The sequence below is a fragment of the Accipiter gentilis genome, chromosome 14 (assembly GCF_929443795.1).
Source record: "Accipiter gentilis chromosome 14, bAccGen1.1, whole genome shotgun sequence".
Taxonomy (NCBI): domain Eukaryota; kingdom Metazoa; phylum Chordata; class Aves; order Accipitriformes; family Accipitridae; genus Astur; species Astur gentilis.
Genome location: NC_064893.1, coordinates 30,312,361 through 30,328,781, shown reverse-complemented (window position 1 = coordinate 30,328,781; position 16,421 = coordinate 30,312,361). Strand labels below are relative to the sequence as shown.

The following is a 16,421-nucleotide window of genomic DNA, read 5'->3' as shown; positions in this document are numbered from 1 at the left end:
AAACACTTTCCTTCACACTGCTTGCAGCAGGGTAGTAGAAAAGTAATTAAATCTTCTGTAATATAACATGTTGCTGACCCTATACAATACATGGTACAAGAACCATATGCTCGCTTACTTCTCTTGGCTCAGGCACTGCTTTTTCTGACAGCTCTGACTGTGGTGGTACCTTGGTAGGAAATACTGCACGTGAAGGCAATGGTTCTTTTTCCATTGGCCATATGTTGGTTTTCCCAGAGTGAGGAGTACTTCTTTCATTTCTCTATGTAATAGACAATACAAAACCAGAGAATTTATTCACAGCAAGCAGAATGTGTCTGCATTGCCACTGAATTACTTGACAGGCCTTGCTTCTTCCCTGCATTTCTGCAGCAGGTTAAAAGGGTCTGTGTAGACAGGAAAACTCTTGCTTGTGATTTGCTGAATCTTTGTTCAGATTTAGGAACTGAGTTCCCTCATCAAGGTAAGCTTTTGGGAGCCCCAACATCAAATTTCTTCTCGGATCTCTTTTAAGTTCTTCCTGTCCCTCCATGCTCCCAAGACCCTACTGTCATTCTCTACAGCTTGCTTGAAGAAAGAGTTTGCAGTTTCTGACGGCAGCTTCTGGCAAGCTCCTCATGGTTCTGCAGTTTTCAGGAGGGCAAAAGTAAAAACTTCAGTGGAACTCAGATGCCTTTAACGGTTGTAGACGGATAGCAGCATGGCTGAAGTCGTGTTGCTACATGTAGGTTCAGGGAAGATTGGAGTAGGATTGCTACAGGCTGGATTTTTTTTTTCAGTTCTTTCTGCATTCACTGGTAGTGGATTGGTTTTAAATGGAAAAGGCTCTTCTGCTTCAACATCTCCCATTTGCGAATGTGTCACTATGACCAGTAGCTTTGTGAAACCGAACCAAGAAGCGCCATTGCTAGGCTCAAGGAACTAGTAAAATTCAAAGAGGGATCAAAGCAGACAATAACATGAATGGTGAATGTCCAGCGCTGTTGAAGTTAATGCTTAGAAAAGCTTCTTAAATGGAAGAAAGGCTTCCCTATTCAAGCTAAGTTCTAGCTGTTATAGATCAGGGGACATCTTTTTGGGGAGCAGTGTATTCCTTGCTGACCCATCGCAGTTTTCACCTGAAATGTTTGCTGCTGGTGACTCTCAGATGAGATGTTGGACTAGATGGGACTTGTGTGTGATCCAGATTAGCAAATACCTCTTGTTTTCCTGAGTGGTTGACCAGAGATGGAATCAGTATAGAAAATCAAGCTGTTAACCTCAATTTTTTGGTTAACCTCTGAATCGGATGTTTAGCTACATTATAAACCCTCTGCCCCTTTCCGTGCTGGAAAAAAACCCTCAGAACCCTCTTTCTTTAAACCATTTCCATTGCTTCTTGCAAAACTTCAGACCCCCTCATTATAGGTAGCCTAAGTACGTTTTCAGTCTTCAAACTGTCTTTGCAAAGTAGCTTTGCAGTTGACTACAGGCTAGTTCAGACTGCAGAAGGGTCATTTTTTCTGCATGGTGCTCCTGAGTCTGTGCCACAAAACCCACGTGCTAACTGTGATTTCACTTCCCTTAATTGCATTTTGGAGGGGTGATTAATTACGTGCCACTACGTTACCACTAGAGGGATTACAGATATTAGACGGCCCAAAGTGTTTTGCCTTGTAACTCTCTTGTGGGAGTAGGAGAGGTTTTTTCCTAATCTGTGCCCTGCTTTCCTTGTTAACTCTTTTTGCATGTTCACAGGTGCCATGGGGTGTAAGTAGCTAATTAAACACGGTATTTGATAAAGTTTAAGGAAGTTTTAATTCCTGTCCTGTGGAGTATTGGTCTCCCATATATAAACGCTAGTTAACGATTACTGCAGAGCACACGTATTTTCAAAGTTGGCCGTTCCACTTTCCCTGGAGCAAGCTACCCATTTTCAAGCACAGTTTAAAGGGCAAAACTGCCTGTCCTCTTCATAAGAATTTGTTTTAAAAGGTTCTGTTTAGCTTTTAAAGGATACATTCATCTGCTGAGTCACAAGATCTTGCATTAAGTGGGGAAACGGGGAAAGATCTCCAAAGAGCCGGACAAGCAGGAAGGGGTTAAAAGAGGTCTGAAAGCCCTTTAGGAAGTCTTTCTAGCTGAATAGGCTTGGCGGCTGTGCTCCAGTGCTTCCTCGCCATGTGGAACCAAGCACTTCTCACCACCACCCTGCGTTCACAAGTCCTGATGTCATGCTAATGGGATCTCGCACTGCGTGCAATGCCAGGAGAGAAACAGCTGGCACTGGATGGCTCCCAGGTTTGTGATGGCATGTGGATCCGCAGTCCTCCACCTCCTGACGTTGGGACCGACCAGCTTTCCCCAGCAGCACCTGGGCGGAGGGCTGCAAGTGTCCCACTGCTTGCAGCACAGGGCACTGCGGTGACCAGGACTCCACTCTCACTGTGCGGTAATCTTACAGTCTATCGCTATATGATCGGCCACGTACATAGGCTTTAGATACAGTACAAGGGATCTTTCAAAGGCCCTTGAAAGTGCTGAAATGAGTGTAATTGCATAGCCTGCCAGGTACGCGCCAAATGCAAATGCAGTCTGTGGAGCTAGGTATTTGAACTACATACATCACAATGCTTTTTTTTTTAAAAAAGAGCTTTTCATATTTAAGACAGTAACTTTTCCAAGAGGGCTGGTTCCTGCTAGGCTGTCCACAAAAGAGAAACAAAGAGGATTATGTGAGGCAATGAGCAAATGCCCAGCAGCAGCCTGTGAAGACCTGGACACGCTCAAGAGCTTGTTTTGTTTCCTGTGGGGTTCAAATACCGTAGCAATCCAACTGTATGGAGTCCAGACCTGACCTCTGTTGCTCTACTCTGTATCTTCTTAGTTTAAAGAAACAGTATTGGCCAGTTCAGGCACACAATTGTATGTGTATCATTCAATTCTTGGATTTAAAGAAGCCTGTCTGTGCTAGAAAATCAAAGTAGAGTTTTGATGAGTTAATTTACATATTGCTATATATAATTTCTTGTAATATGTTCAGTTTCTTATCCGTAAAGTGTCTTCCCCCAGTAGTATGTGAAGACCTGACAGTGTGTGTGTCCTTGCAAGTCACACCACGGAGGGACTGTGCGTGGGTAGCGGAGGGATGGGGAGAGGTTGGGTTATCGCTGCGCTGCTTCTTTCCCCCTTAGGTGCGAAGGCAAAGCCTTTCCCCGCAGCCGGTCTTTCTGGGGAAAGCGGAAGCAAATTTTTCCCTGTCCAAATTCAACGAGAACCAACGGCATACCCCGAGGAGAGTAAAGTGGATTTTGTGGAGCCTTCTACTGTTTCGTTAATTAGTAATAGAGTTTTTCCTAGAGATAAAGCGATCTATCGGTTAATGGAGTTTAACGTACTAAAATACCAGCGAGCTCGACCAAGGCAGCGCAGCCCCGCAGATACAATAGGCACATTGTTTCCCTGAGGATCCTATCCCCCTTTTATGGGGGGGGGGGGGGGGGGGGGGATCACTTCACCCCACTTGGCCTCTCCTCCCGCAACGCTGCGGCTGCCCGCGGGGCTGGGGGGGGGGTTCCCAGGGCGAGACCAGCTGTGGGTGTGGGTGCGTGGGGTGTGCAGAACCCCGGCGGCAGCGCCGAGCGAAAGGGTTAAGGGCGGCGGGGCCGCGCAGGGGGCGGGCGGTCCCTCCCCGCCGCCGGGGCAGAAGTAGCGCGTCCGCGGCGGCGCGGCGCGCAGTGCCGAGGCGGTGGGACGGGGGAGGCCGGGGCCGTTGCCCGCCCCCGCCGCTCGGGCGACCTCGGTGTGAAGATGGCGAGGGCGGCGGAGCGGGGCGGTGCGCGGCTGGGGTGGTTGTTGTTGTTGCTGCTGCTGCTGCTGCTGGCGTTCCCCGCCGCCGCCCGCTCGCCCGCCTCTTTTCCCAGCGATGTGAACGGGTACAGCCTTCACCCGCCCTACTTCAACCTGGCCGAGGGCACCCGTATCTCCGCCACCGCCACCTGCGGCGAGGAGGCGGTGGGCACCGGTAGCCGCCGCGCCGTGGAGGACCTCTACTGCAAACTGGTCGGAGGGCCGGTGGCGGGGGGGGACCCCAACCAGACCATCCAGGTACGGCCGGGGGAGACGGGGAGGGGGGGGGGGGTACACCCGCACATGGGCAGCTCGTAGAGCCTCGCCGGGGTGGCAAAGCCGTCTCCCGGCCGGGGGAGGTTTGCAGAAAGGTCCGACCCCCACTTTGTGCTCCCCCCGGCCATCGCTGCCCCGTCCCATCCCTGTTTTTTTCAGGCGTTGGTGCGCGAAAAGGCAGAACCTGGGAAGGGCAGAGGCTGCAGCAAAGAGCGGGGCAGCTCAGAGCTGGGTGAGCAAGCGGTGTAGGGCCCTACGGCCCCCACTGCCGCGGGTGTTTTCCCACGCATCCGTGCCCTCAGCCGGACCTCGTACAGAGCTGGTGTGCACCAGCTGGCAGATGGGTTAGTGGTGGGGTGCTCTGGGAGGGGGCAGAGGACAGGCAGGATGGTCCCCAGGGCATCCTCCCCTGCCCAGGCCTGTGTACTGGAGTCGGGAGCCCATCTGAAGCCCCTTGGAGCAGTGGGGCAATGAGACGCACGTGCTCGCTTTCTCCCAGCCTTGCCAGAAGTCGCACATGTGAAACACGGCTTGGTGAGTTCCCGTGGCATTATTTTTAAAGTTGCTGGTTCTTTATGTTTACAAAATCCTGGGCAAAGCAGCTCCTAAACTCCTCTGAGAGTCCGGGAATCAGTATGATAGATGCGGTAGTGTTTAGGGGTCTTAACTCCGCCATTCCCTCTGTGCTCAGTGGGGCATTCGGATGAGCAGAGGAGAAAGTTAAGAGGGTGAATTTTACAAGCAAATGTCAGGTGACTTATCTCAGGGGTCCCATTTTAAGTGGACCAGAGGGAGCTTGCAGCCAGGAATGTAGATGGTAAAAACTGCTGTGCAGCTATGGTCCTCTTGAAAAGAGGAAAGAACAGTTGTAAACAGGCTTGTAAAACATGAGTTTTAGTTGCAGGAACTCCAGACCCACTGCCCCCCTCAGGGCAGCCCAAGCTGGGAAGAGCAGCTCTGATTTGAAATGCTGTACAGCCTGAAACCTGCCATGGAGCGGCCAGCTGCTGCTCGCCACCGTTTTCTGCTTGTTGCTTATGAGGTTCACAGTGCCAGTTCACCTGTTGCAATGGAGCAATAGGGTTGTCCCTAACAGTAAGGAAGACCAAGGGAAAATGGTCAAGTTTCTCGGATTGAGCCTTTCTTGGCCTTTTGGTAGGGGTGGCTTTGTTATAAGATGATCTCTGAAGCATTTTTCTCATTCTGGCCGCATTCTCCCAAGTTAGTGCTGTACTAGGAATTTTCTGGCTATTGTGTGGTTATGATGTGGAATTTTGCTCTGTATGTAGTAGAAATTCTTGAAGATGTTACCGGATGGCAAGAAGCTGACATACCCTTCTCCGAGTTTTGCCACCTTTTAAAAGTGATGTTTCACTTTGCACTGTAAAATAATGTAACTTGAAGAAGCTTTGCTTTAAGATCTGCTAAGCAAAACTGGGAGGATAAGACTGCTTGGAGAAGCTGGCAGATGTGGGTATGCATTTATCACTCTACATCTGCCGACCTGCACTCCCGTCACACCACTAGCTTAGCATGACACACTGCGCTAAGGGTGCTGGTAACTAAATAAACCCTTCAGGCTGTACCAGCTCTGGGGGCAGTTGTAACTCATCCTGCAAGTGCAGCCCTTCCCTGGCACTGCAGGGTGTGCACGTCCTCCCGTCTTCCCCCTGCTGCCAAACAGGGCTCCTCAGCCGCAGATTTCTGCAGTAACCTCCTCCCATCCCCTCTGCAGCTCTGGCACTGGGTTGCTTTGATCTGAGCACCACTTCCCAAGCTAGTGGTCTTTGGTCAGTCTGAATGCTTTAGAAAAATCCTTTTGTAGTAGCTCCTTTCCATGACCACAGGCAGAACCTAAAAGGGAGGGGAGGAAACGGGAGGCATCAGAGCAGAGGTCAGAGTTCCCAATTCATCCCCTTTAGGGGTTTCGGCACCACCTGGTGACTAAATCAATGAGGGAGGTGGGAGGGAAGTGTTCAATTTGAGCCGACTGAAACAACAATAATGAACTCCACATGCATGCCCTTGCTGCCCTTGCTGTGTCCCAACAGACAGAGTCCCTTCCCTTCTCTCTTCACCTGCTCAGTGCCGCTCGTGTGTGGGGCAGCTGTGGTGTAAAGGGGGTTTTGGTCAGGAATTCTGGAGGAATGCCTTTTGGGACCCTCCAAGAGATTTCCACGTGCCGTGGTGGTGAAGGGATGTTTGCTTGACTAAAGACCTAGTGTAAACATTAATACAATCATCCAGTCAATGAGTTCTGTCAGTTCTCTGTTTTCTGCTTGTTTTCATTTGACATTGTAGAAGACATTCAGGAAAGGGAATTCATTGACTTTAAAACGTGATGGTCTTAAAATGTCAATAATCGTTAAGCTTTCTGAAATAATGCTGCCCTAAAGACACTTGCAGTGTTTTTGGCACAGCTTGTGGGAAGGCTGTAAACCTTTTCAAGGAGTTTCCTTTGGCTTATTCAGGGCTCTTTGGCAGAAGACAGCATTTCTAACTGTGGGGGGCTTTTCAGTCTGCAAGGATGTGATGCACAGCGATGCTGAGGTGTGCTGAAAGGACTTGTGATGGAGGTTTGCTTTCCTTGTCCCACTCGCCAGTCAGCATGGGCAATCCTACCTTAATGCTAATGTCTTGAAGATGAGCCAAAAGAGAGATTATAGGTTTATTTTTCTGGTCAAGCTTTATTGAAGATGCTTGTAGCTAGCTGTCTTCCAAGACGGAGACAGTTCTGCAAAGGCACAGCTGTGTGCTCATGTTCCCCAACCCACCCAGCTGCCTGGTGGCTGTTCCAGAGACCTGCCAAAGCCAGCAGGGATCGTACACTGCTCTCGGAACGAGGCAGGGTGGTAGACGATTACTTTATTTCAGGAGATTAGTTGTATAACAATAAGGGAAGTTACTAGCATTAATTGAAGCAATTACAGACCTTAGAATTTAAACAAGTGCAACAAACCTCACTGATTTCAAGTCAGTGCTGCTTTTGCTTTGTTTGCACGTTGAATTGCAGTGCTGAGCTACGCTTGCCTGAGCAGCGCTGGTGCTTACCAGAGGTCTCGTCTTTTTGCTCTTCTAGGTGTTGGTAACAGATGAGGTCTGAAGCCGTTTCATACCTGAATGTCTCCAAATTAAGTGGCATTCTCTTTTGATATCCTGCAGCAGTCAGTGACCGTCTGGTCCGGTGCTTCTCTATCCCGTGCCGTGTGTCTCGTGTGTGGTGCTGCGTGGCAGAGGCGAGCTGGCTCAGCCCAGGGCGCTCTGGTTTTGGGTGACAGTGGTGCTGTACCTCTCTTTATGTGTCTCTTCTGTGGTTATATATATGATAGCGTTGGACTTTGGTGGTTTAACTGCAGCTGAAAACACAAAGTTTTTAGAACAAGTTGCTGTTGCCTGCAGAAAAGACACCTGGTGAGATAGCACCTGCTTAACTCTGTGAGCAGTTACCTGATCTGCGAGGACAGCCCCTGTACCAGCTTGCAAGCATGTACTTTCCTTGTCTGAAATATTACTTATTTGCCCCCCATTTCCTGTCTCTTGCCTCATCCCCAGCAGCCCAGGCTGCCCCACACTCCCTGTGGTTTTCTGATAAATTAGGTGAGGAGAGCTGAGGTTGGATCATGGCAGGGCCAGATAAATGGGGACAAAGCCATCTGCTTTCCCCCAGGCAAGCCGTGCCAGCAGGGTGCCAAGCTAGTCTTTATGCTCAAGGGAAACTTCAAAGTTCCCATTGACATGAGCAGGAACAGGATCAGGCCTTGCAGGTCTCTGGAAGCTGCCCTCCATTCAAACCTCCTCCTTATCTCTCCCTTTGCAGTTTGCTCTGATTGTGGCAGTTTTATGTTCTCTAAGCTACCTTCCAACTTCTCGTATTGCTGAAGTTTGTTCTTTGGTGTACCTTGGTGATGTCCATGCCTATGCAGTTCTGGCAACCTGCTGTCTCCACTAGGCCTGTGGCTCACAATTGCGTTTTAATTAAAATCCTCTGCTGATGTCAGAACTTCGCTCTTTAGAGTCCTGATGTGCTGTGCAGGAGCATGAGTTGCTCTAAAATAGGAAAGCTGGAAATGATTCTCATCAGGTTTAGGTCTGGCTCTAATGAAACAACTAATGAGCAACTGGTGCATCAGAGGGGCTAACTGTACTTCTAACAGCAAACTTGGATCAGCTGTTGATATATTTACCAGCCCAGTGGCAGCTAATGCATGCAGGCTGCACAGCAATGGGGAGGGATAACAGCAGCATTACACATGTGGAGCAGCAGATCCTAATTTTTAGTCCCCTCTTACTGAACTTGAATTGCCTGTCACCCATCAATGGGAACTTTGAGTTCAAAATGGCTTTCACATCTGTGGCAAGAATTTAAAGTATGAAAACACTTTATTTTTTTTGTTATTTATCCCCATTTTGTAACCTTGCCTCGCTTCTCTCCCCACCTCAGTGTTGTGTATTGTGCCGCAGAAATTTCCACACAACCTGTTGCACCGGTTCCTGTTAAAGGTTTGAGCTGAAGAGTTGGGTCAGTTTTATCTGGTCTGCGCTCCCTCCTCGCTCCATGCATGTTAAAGTGAGCCTTGTTCTGACCTCTCTGTACAGCAGGAGCTCCCTGAACAGGCATCAGGGTTACCTGGATGGTTTCAGCTGCCCTTTTCTTTGGCCTTTTGCTTGCCCATCTGCCATTTTAATTTCTCTAGAGTTAATTAAAAGGTGTTCTTGTTCAGGATAATTTGTGTTGCATAATTGCCCGCAAGTAACATAGCGCATGGCTGTGGGGAAGAATGCTGTGAAATCTTTGTTTCCTTTGCACTGAGATTACTCCAGAGTTTGGGGCATCTGGAAAATCACATGCTCTGTGGTGGCTCTGCCTGGCCTCAGCCCTTGCAGGGATGCAGATGCAGTAAGCAGGAAGGAGATTGCCTCTCTTGAGATCATGTACCTGGTATAATATTAAAGCTGGCTGCAGCTGGGACAGGCAAGGGCAGCTTGCTTGACTGGGGATAACTGTGCCTTTAAAAGGAAAACTGCCTGTACCAAGAGTCCCCTTCTACACTGTTTGTAGCAGCAATTCAAGTGACAGAACAGTGGCTCCACAAAACAAGTAACTTGCCAATTTTCAGGGCTATTTGCAGGTTTCCTTAAGAGTGCGTCAGATTCATTTGTCCATTAAATGGGAAAGAAAGAATTGTCCCTAACAGCTCAGGTCTTTGTTTGATACTGCTCAGGAGGTGCTGTTAAAGTTGCAGAGCTGTTTTCTCTGGCAGCGCGTCCATAGAGCTGACAAAGCCACCCGCACCACAAAAGCAGGGCAGAAAAGTGATTGCAGCTAGGTCCCTGGCCAGCTGACAGCAGGGGCTGTCCCTTTCTGGCCTTGCATTGCAGCATCGCCAGCAAAAGGAGCTTGGCTGCTAGACTATTAAGCTTGAAAATGTAGCTGAAAGGACTATGCTTGCGACATGAATAGGTTGACAAGAAACAGATTGCAGGGAGTTGGGCAGAAGAACTGCCAGTCTGGGTCCATAGGAATGACTGAATGGTCTGGGTCAGGATCTCTGAGTGTCAACAGAGGTGTGAGTGGCAGCCTCAGCAGAGGAGCTGGTGGCCCTGGAGCTTGAGTTACTGCTTTCCGTTGTGGTGGTGCGGCTTCTCCCTCTGCACACTCTTCTGCATCTGGCAACCAGTTCTTTGTGTCTGGGTCCCCTTTGTCAATGTTCAGTGCGTATCCGAAATACAGACTACTTAGAGCAGCCTAAATTCTACACTGGGTGGTTGTTGTGGGTTTTTTGAGCTTTTCCTTGTTCCTTTTTCCATCTGTGCTCTAAATTGGTGCAAACAAAAGGTTTATATATTGATTTGCATTAGCAGGCTTACACCCCATATTTTCTGAATTGCTTTGATACCTGTCTGCTTTGTGCCATGTTTTTCTGGCTACAGTTGAATGTTATTTTTGTACTTTCCAACAGGGCCAGTACTGCGACATCTGCTCCTCCGCAAACAGCAACAAGGCCCACCCCATAACCAATGCTATTGATGGGACAGAACGCTGGTGGCAGAGCCCTCCACTTTCCCGGGGTCTGGAGTTCAACCAGGTCAACGTCACTTTGGACCTTGGACAGGTAACCCAAGTCCTTCTTGGTTATATTGTAGACTCTGCTGGCAAGGACCTGCTCCTCTGCTTCTAAAATCCTTCCCTGGTCCTTGCTGGAAGGGCGGGACAAAACCTGCTCATTTAATGGTAGGGCAGGAGGCTCTGGTTAAAATGTGGAAGGGAAAACCTCTTGTCTGTCTGTAGTATTAACTGCAGTCTGTGCTATTTGCTGTTGCTATCTGGGCTCTCCCTAAAAGTTGAGTTGCTCGTGGAAACCTACCACGCTCTAGGCAGATGCCATTGCCCTGAAGAGGGTACCTGCCTCCCGAAAGGGGATGGTTAGCAAGGCTTCACCCCAGAACATGAAAATACAGCCCTGAGGAATTTAAGGTTGTGCTGTAAAACTTCAACTGGTTCGTTTAAAGCTCTTTAAAAAAAGCAAGTCTGTGCTGAAGATCTTTGTATAAAAGACAAAGAATGACAATAGATGTTTGGTCTCTAATGCTGGCAAGTCAAAGGGAATTAACATTGTAATAGCATGGCTGCCAGCCCTCACCGCCTCCTATTCATCAGCAAAACCATCCCTCTGGAAATGGGTTATTATCTAAGACTTTCCTCAGCTTAGAGGAAAGCAGCAGCAAAGATGTCCTGCCTGAAGCTGCAGAGGCAGGAAGGTGTTGTAAGCCAGAGACCTGAAGGGCTGTGGGTCTGCTTTCTAGTATGGGGCCATTGCTCTGGCTGTTGGATGGCGCAAGTCCTTGGCTCGGGGCAGGGGGTGCATGAGACACCCCTTTCTCTGTGGTGCCATGCAGCCTTGTCTCTGGGAGCAGCCCCAGCTCCTCGCTGGCAGCCGTTAGCCCTTGTAATTCAGGATTTGGGGCATTTGCTCTGTAGTCTATGACAACTTAGTAGTTGACTACTGAAGTGGCCCCACGAGTGGGTAGGGATGGGCTTTCACCTCCTCTGCTGTACTTCCCCAAGCTCTGCTACCAGCCCTACAGCACCAAAGGCCAAGTGTGGGTCCTCCTTGGCTGGAAGGTCTGTGGGAGGGGGCAGTTGTGCAGCTGTGGACAGCTCACCTCTTGCATAGTGAACTTGCCTGCTGTGATTGCTCAGGCAGCCTTTCAGGGGCTGAGTGCCGTGGCCCTTTCTTTGGGAGTTTGTGCTGATTGTGGCAATTTCAAGCCTTGCCAGGCACTGAAGCTTTGCACTGACCTTGCAGGTGGCTATTTCACCCTCTTTGGTGGAGTAAAGGCTCATTTGTCACTGCTGTTTGCAAGGTCTCTGACTGCAAATTTACAGTTTTACAGCTATAGATACCTGGGATGTATTGATGACTGATACCCTTCTGTTAGATGCTTAAAACACACCCTTTAGTCCCCAGACTTGTCTCTGATCCACTCCCTGCCCTGCTGTAGCGCTTGCTCGGAGCCTCTCAAACACCCTCCGCAAACTTGCTCTCTCCTGTGAGTGCCAGCTATCTAAAACTGCTATACACAGCACCAGCAAAATATCTCCTAACGCCTGGGGCACTTCATGCATCGCATAATAGCTGTGTGGGCAAAGCCTCCCAGGGCTGCACACAGTGTGCCGATCCCGTTGGCCAACGTAGGAGGCATCTGCTGTGTCTCTTAGAAACTTACCAGCTGGCAGGGGTGTGCTGGGTGGGTGGATCGCTTGTGTTCCCTCCTGTGACCAGGGGCCAGCCTGCAACACGGCTTTCTGATCACTCACCACTACTCTGGAAAGGGATTTTCAAAGACCACCTTTCCTTGAGAGCTTCTCCTCCTCTTTGTTATTCTCTGTGGCAACTTTCTGGCTTTAGCCCAGAGCTAACCCAGCTGCGCTGTGCGCTTGCAGGCTGCTGCATTTGGCTCACCTGAGGATTTGCAGCCTTCAGAGCTGCAGTGCTGGGAGCCAGAGCTAGGAATAATTCTGGGGGGCTGCAGTATTGCTAAAACTGAGCTGGTGTAAGTTTATCTTGTCTTTCCTGCCTTCCTCTCCCAGGCCTCTGTATTTGCTCTTGGTACCCTGGGGGGTGGGATTGCACCATCATTTCTGCAAGGCTGGTAGCAGAACTTCCACGTGTGTGCTGGTTGTGGTTGCTTCACCTGGTGGGGAGTTTCTCTGGGCTCACAGATCCTCTGCTTCCCTGCCGCCTTTGCAAAATAAGTGGTTGCCCAGCTGGTCTCAGCAGGGGCACACACCTACAGCTTCAGCCCATTTTTAGTGGCTTCCTCTTTATACATGCCCTTATTGTATGTAATTGCTTTAATAACCTGTTTATGCTCCTGGAGAGGGTCAGTTCTTTGCTTTTCCCTCCTTTGTTTCAGTAGGTCGGGCAACAGAAACAAGATGAAATGTTACAGAATCGCTAATTTCCTCCTTTTGAAGTTGAGGCTGGTTGAAAGGATGGAAGATAAAAAGAGGAATTCTTGGGACCCGGCGGGGTCTGCAGGGCTAGTGCAGGATCAGGCCAGCGTACCTGGCAGCCAGGCTTTGCAAATTCCTTGGATACCTGTGAAACAGCGCAGGTAACACCCTCAAAGGCATGTCTGAGAGCGGGGCTTTTTTTGGCTGGCAAACAAGGCCTCTCCTTGCTCAATATAACCCTCTAGGGAACTCTTGGACCAATTAAGATTTAATTTAAGGGGCTGACGGCCACTAAAAGCTTTTTTCCCTTTGGGGGATCATGAGTGCCTGGTGCTGATGGCATGGTGCTTTGGCAGGAACACTGCAGGGGGTGGCACAGGAGGTTGTGGTGTCAGCCCCTTCCCTTTGCTGCTGTGCATCCCTGCTGTCTTGGTCCCTCTCAACCCGTAAGTGCTTAATTACCAGCTGGAATCAGGTTTCTCCAGCATTTGGCAAGGCTGTGGCAACTGGGAGAGGGGTGGTTAATTAAGCAGCCTGTTGGTCTTTGCTTTTGCTGGCTGGGAGCTTGCTCTCCTCACAGGGATGTTAAAATCCTATGGGAAGGAGAGACGGAGGAATATTCACAGCCAGCAAATAAGTTAAAGAACAGCTCAGGCTGGCCACCCAGCTGGTGTGAGTATATTAAACACTCACATCATGTCATCTTAGTGCCAGCAGTGGCCTAATCTTAACGGCTTCATCAGCAAGGCGGATCGGAGCTCCCACCACAGCATGGGAAGAGATTGTGTCTGATTATCTGCTGGGGGGGTGGTGGGGGGAGGGTGTCGGATCTGAATTGCTCCCGCTGGTCCCTTGTCTATTCTTGCCTCCTTGGGGAGAAGTAATTTTTCTTTTCAGAATTGGTGGGGGGAGAAGCTGGCAGAGGAGGAAAAGTCACTTGGGAGTTTCCATGTCAGACCTGGGTCTGAGCACCAGAAATAAGGCAAACAGTTCCAAGGAGGAAAGCTAAATTAATTTTAGGAGCTGCTTGGGAGGGGACTATGAAGAGGGAATTACTTTTTTTAACTTGCTTTTAATCCTTACCTTGTGCTTAAAACTTTAGTATATTCAGGATGAATGGCTTGGCCACTTCATGGATTTGCTGCAAAATACAACGTCACGGCACCATGTTGAAGCACGGTTCAGGTTTCGCAGGGTGGAAGAATTGAAGGGTGCTGTGTGCTAGGAGGACATTGTTGTGTGTTCTGGTATTGCTGGACAATCTGGACTTGTCCCCCAAACTGGCCATCCTGCCTGGCTTGGAGGGCAAAGGCCCATGTTGTGACCAAGGGTCCTAAGCCTGCCCCACTGCTGCTTAGCTCCAAGCTCATTCCTTTCCTGCCTGGAGCCTCAAGACCAGCTGGAAATGGGAAAGTGCCTCTGCTGCAAAAGGGCTGTGTGAGGAGTAGAGGGACAGGAGACCATGACTCACTGCCACCACGGGAATTGTCCCCTGTGATCCTGCTGTGATTAAGTGCCACAGTGGGTGGAGGGGAGGAAAGGGTGTGATGGAAGATTCTTTTTTTTTTTTTTTTTTTTTTTTTTTTAAGAAGGTCATTTGAGTCAGAGCTGACAAAAATCAGGAGGTTTAAAGAAACATGAATGGCTGGCTTCCTGCCAGGGCCTGACATCTTCCTTGCATGAAGGTGAACCCAGGCCAGCCCTTCCAGAGATGTTTATGGATAGTTGGTGCTGTATGATAAACTCTGGAGAGGAATGCTTGCAGTCATGCAAGAGCAGGAGCTTCGTGCCAGTGCTTGCTTGAGGTTAATTACTGCAGTGAGAAGGTGGCTGGATAGCATCCCCCGTCTCCCCCCATATTCCTAGAGTCTGCTAGCCCTGGTGACACTAGAGAACAGCAGAATTTCTGACTGAAGCTTTGCAGGGAGTTTTGAGTTACATCCCAAAGGTATTTAATTGGCAATGCCATGCAGAGGGCACGCAGCCTCATCTGCGCACCAGTTGCTGGCAAGAAACATTTATGTCCATTCACCTGCCACTGAGGAGAGAAGAGATACCTCCTCCTTTGGAGAGCTCCAGGCTGTTACTGCTTAAAATGCAGCTCCCTTTAGGGTTAGAAAGAAACAAACCCCATTGCATTCATTGGTAACTCATGAAGATAGAAAGGAAATGGAAAGGAAATGAAAAGGATTGTGAGCTGAGCTCCCAGGCCAGTCTGAAGGTGTGTTTTGTAGTCCCTGTAAGATGTATCTGGGCAAGGGAGTAGATCAGTAGCTTACTGGCTGCCTTGAGAAATACCTCTTGAGTTTTCCAGTAATTATGGTGCGATCTGCCAAAGTTACCATTTTTTCTGGCCTCTGTTGAACTGTTGAAGTTAATCAACTTAGGCTTGCCAGGCTCCTCTAGCTTCACAGTGAAGGTGTTCATTGGCACAATACACACTGGATGCTTCAGTCCTTGGCCATCAGGCTGTTATTCTTTCAGTGCGAAACTTCTCTCAAAAGGAGGTAGGTGTTTTTCCTGTGGTGGATTTCCAGGGCATAAACCTACTTCCTTTCCCTCTTGCACTGCAAGCGTGGCCCCTCGGGACTGGCTTTGCACAACGGTTAGACGTGCAGGATGCTTGCAGGTTCTGTGAATGTGGCTGAATGCCTGACTTGCATGAACACGTCAATCCTCTGTGTGAACTGATTTCTTGTTAATGAATATTAATTCCTATTCATCCTTGGTAGATCTGGGCTGGGTTCTGTAGGTGAAAATGCCACCTGGCCTAATGCTAAATGAACACCACTGAACCAGAGCATAATACCTTGTGTGTCACAGTGCTCTGAAATCTTCTTCCACCTCAGTTTCTAGCCTCCCATTTATTTTCATTTAATTGAAATATTAATGGAAGCTGCTGGTAGAGATCTTCAGGAGCCCTCTTTGAAAGGCAGCTGGAAGGAAAGCCTTGCATACCGATGGGCTGAGGCTTACCTCCCTGTCCCCAGCAAAAGCTGTCAGCACACAGATGAATCTGATGTTTATTCCCTGGCTTAATTAATTGAAAAATCCTTCTTGATGAGTAAACTCATGAAATCCCAAGAGAAAGCCCATGGTGGTTCTTGACTGGAGCTGTTGTCCTAGTGGCTGCTTTCCCTAAGCTTGGTGTGGGATAGGGGTGATGGTCATCCAAGAAGAATTTTCAGCTGAAAACTACTTAAATTTCTCCCTTCTTTCACCTTTTTCCTTTTGCACCTTGGTTTCAGTTGCTGTGAGAGGTCTTACCGCCATTGGGTGATGTAGCTGCTGTTGATGTTTCCCTCTGAGGCATCCTTGTTCATTCTTGCTAAACACAGAGGGACACTTGAAGGGAGTCTCTTCCTTTCCTTCCTCTTGGTGGGGGATGTCTTCTGCATCATTTTCCCCAGCACACATAGCTGGGAAATTCACAGCTTCCATTTCTCTCATGGCCACAGGTTGCCTTGTCTGCCTGTCACTGAGCATTGCAAGAATGGGTGAAGATCTTAAGATTTTTTTTTTTTTGTATGTAGTTTTTACTTAATTTCTCTTACTGTGAGGACTACTTGGTCTTCGCTGTGCTTGGGCACCACTGTGGGAAAGGGTAGTAGGAGGGCTTAGTGACATTTATTGTGAGCTTTGCACCTTAAGTAAAGGGCTGGAGTGTAGAATCTCTAACAAAGACATTCTTTCTCCAAATTGTTTTCTAGCTCTTGGAGCAAAAGCAGCATTAAAAATAAAGCATGTTAAGCAGGCTGAGCGGAAATCCTTTTTGCTCTCAACAGCTGAGCCTACAGTCTCTTCTCTTGTGTAGAGTCCTCTGCAATTGCCCTAAAATGCTCCAAAAGTAGATCAAGAT

At 48.9% G+C, this 16,421-nt stretch overlaps 1 protein-coding gene across 1 annotated transcript in view; it reads left to right on the top strand.

Annotated features, from left to right (window-relative positions):
- The first annotated feature begins 3,789 nt into the window (after positions 1-3,789).
- LAMA5 (laminin subunit alpha 5) overlaps positions 3,790-16,421 on the top strand; it is a 96,055-nt gene continuing 83,423 nt past the window's right edge. Inside the window, exons 1-2 of the mRNA XM_049816352.1 lie at positions 3,790-4,086; positions 10,065-10,217. Coding sequence (XP_049672309.1) covers positions 3,790-4,086; positions 10,065-10,217 — 450 coding nt within the window. The remainder of the gene's footprint in view (positions 4,087-10,064; positions 10,218-16,421) is intronic.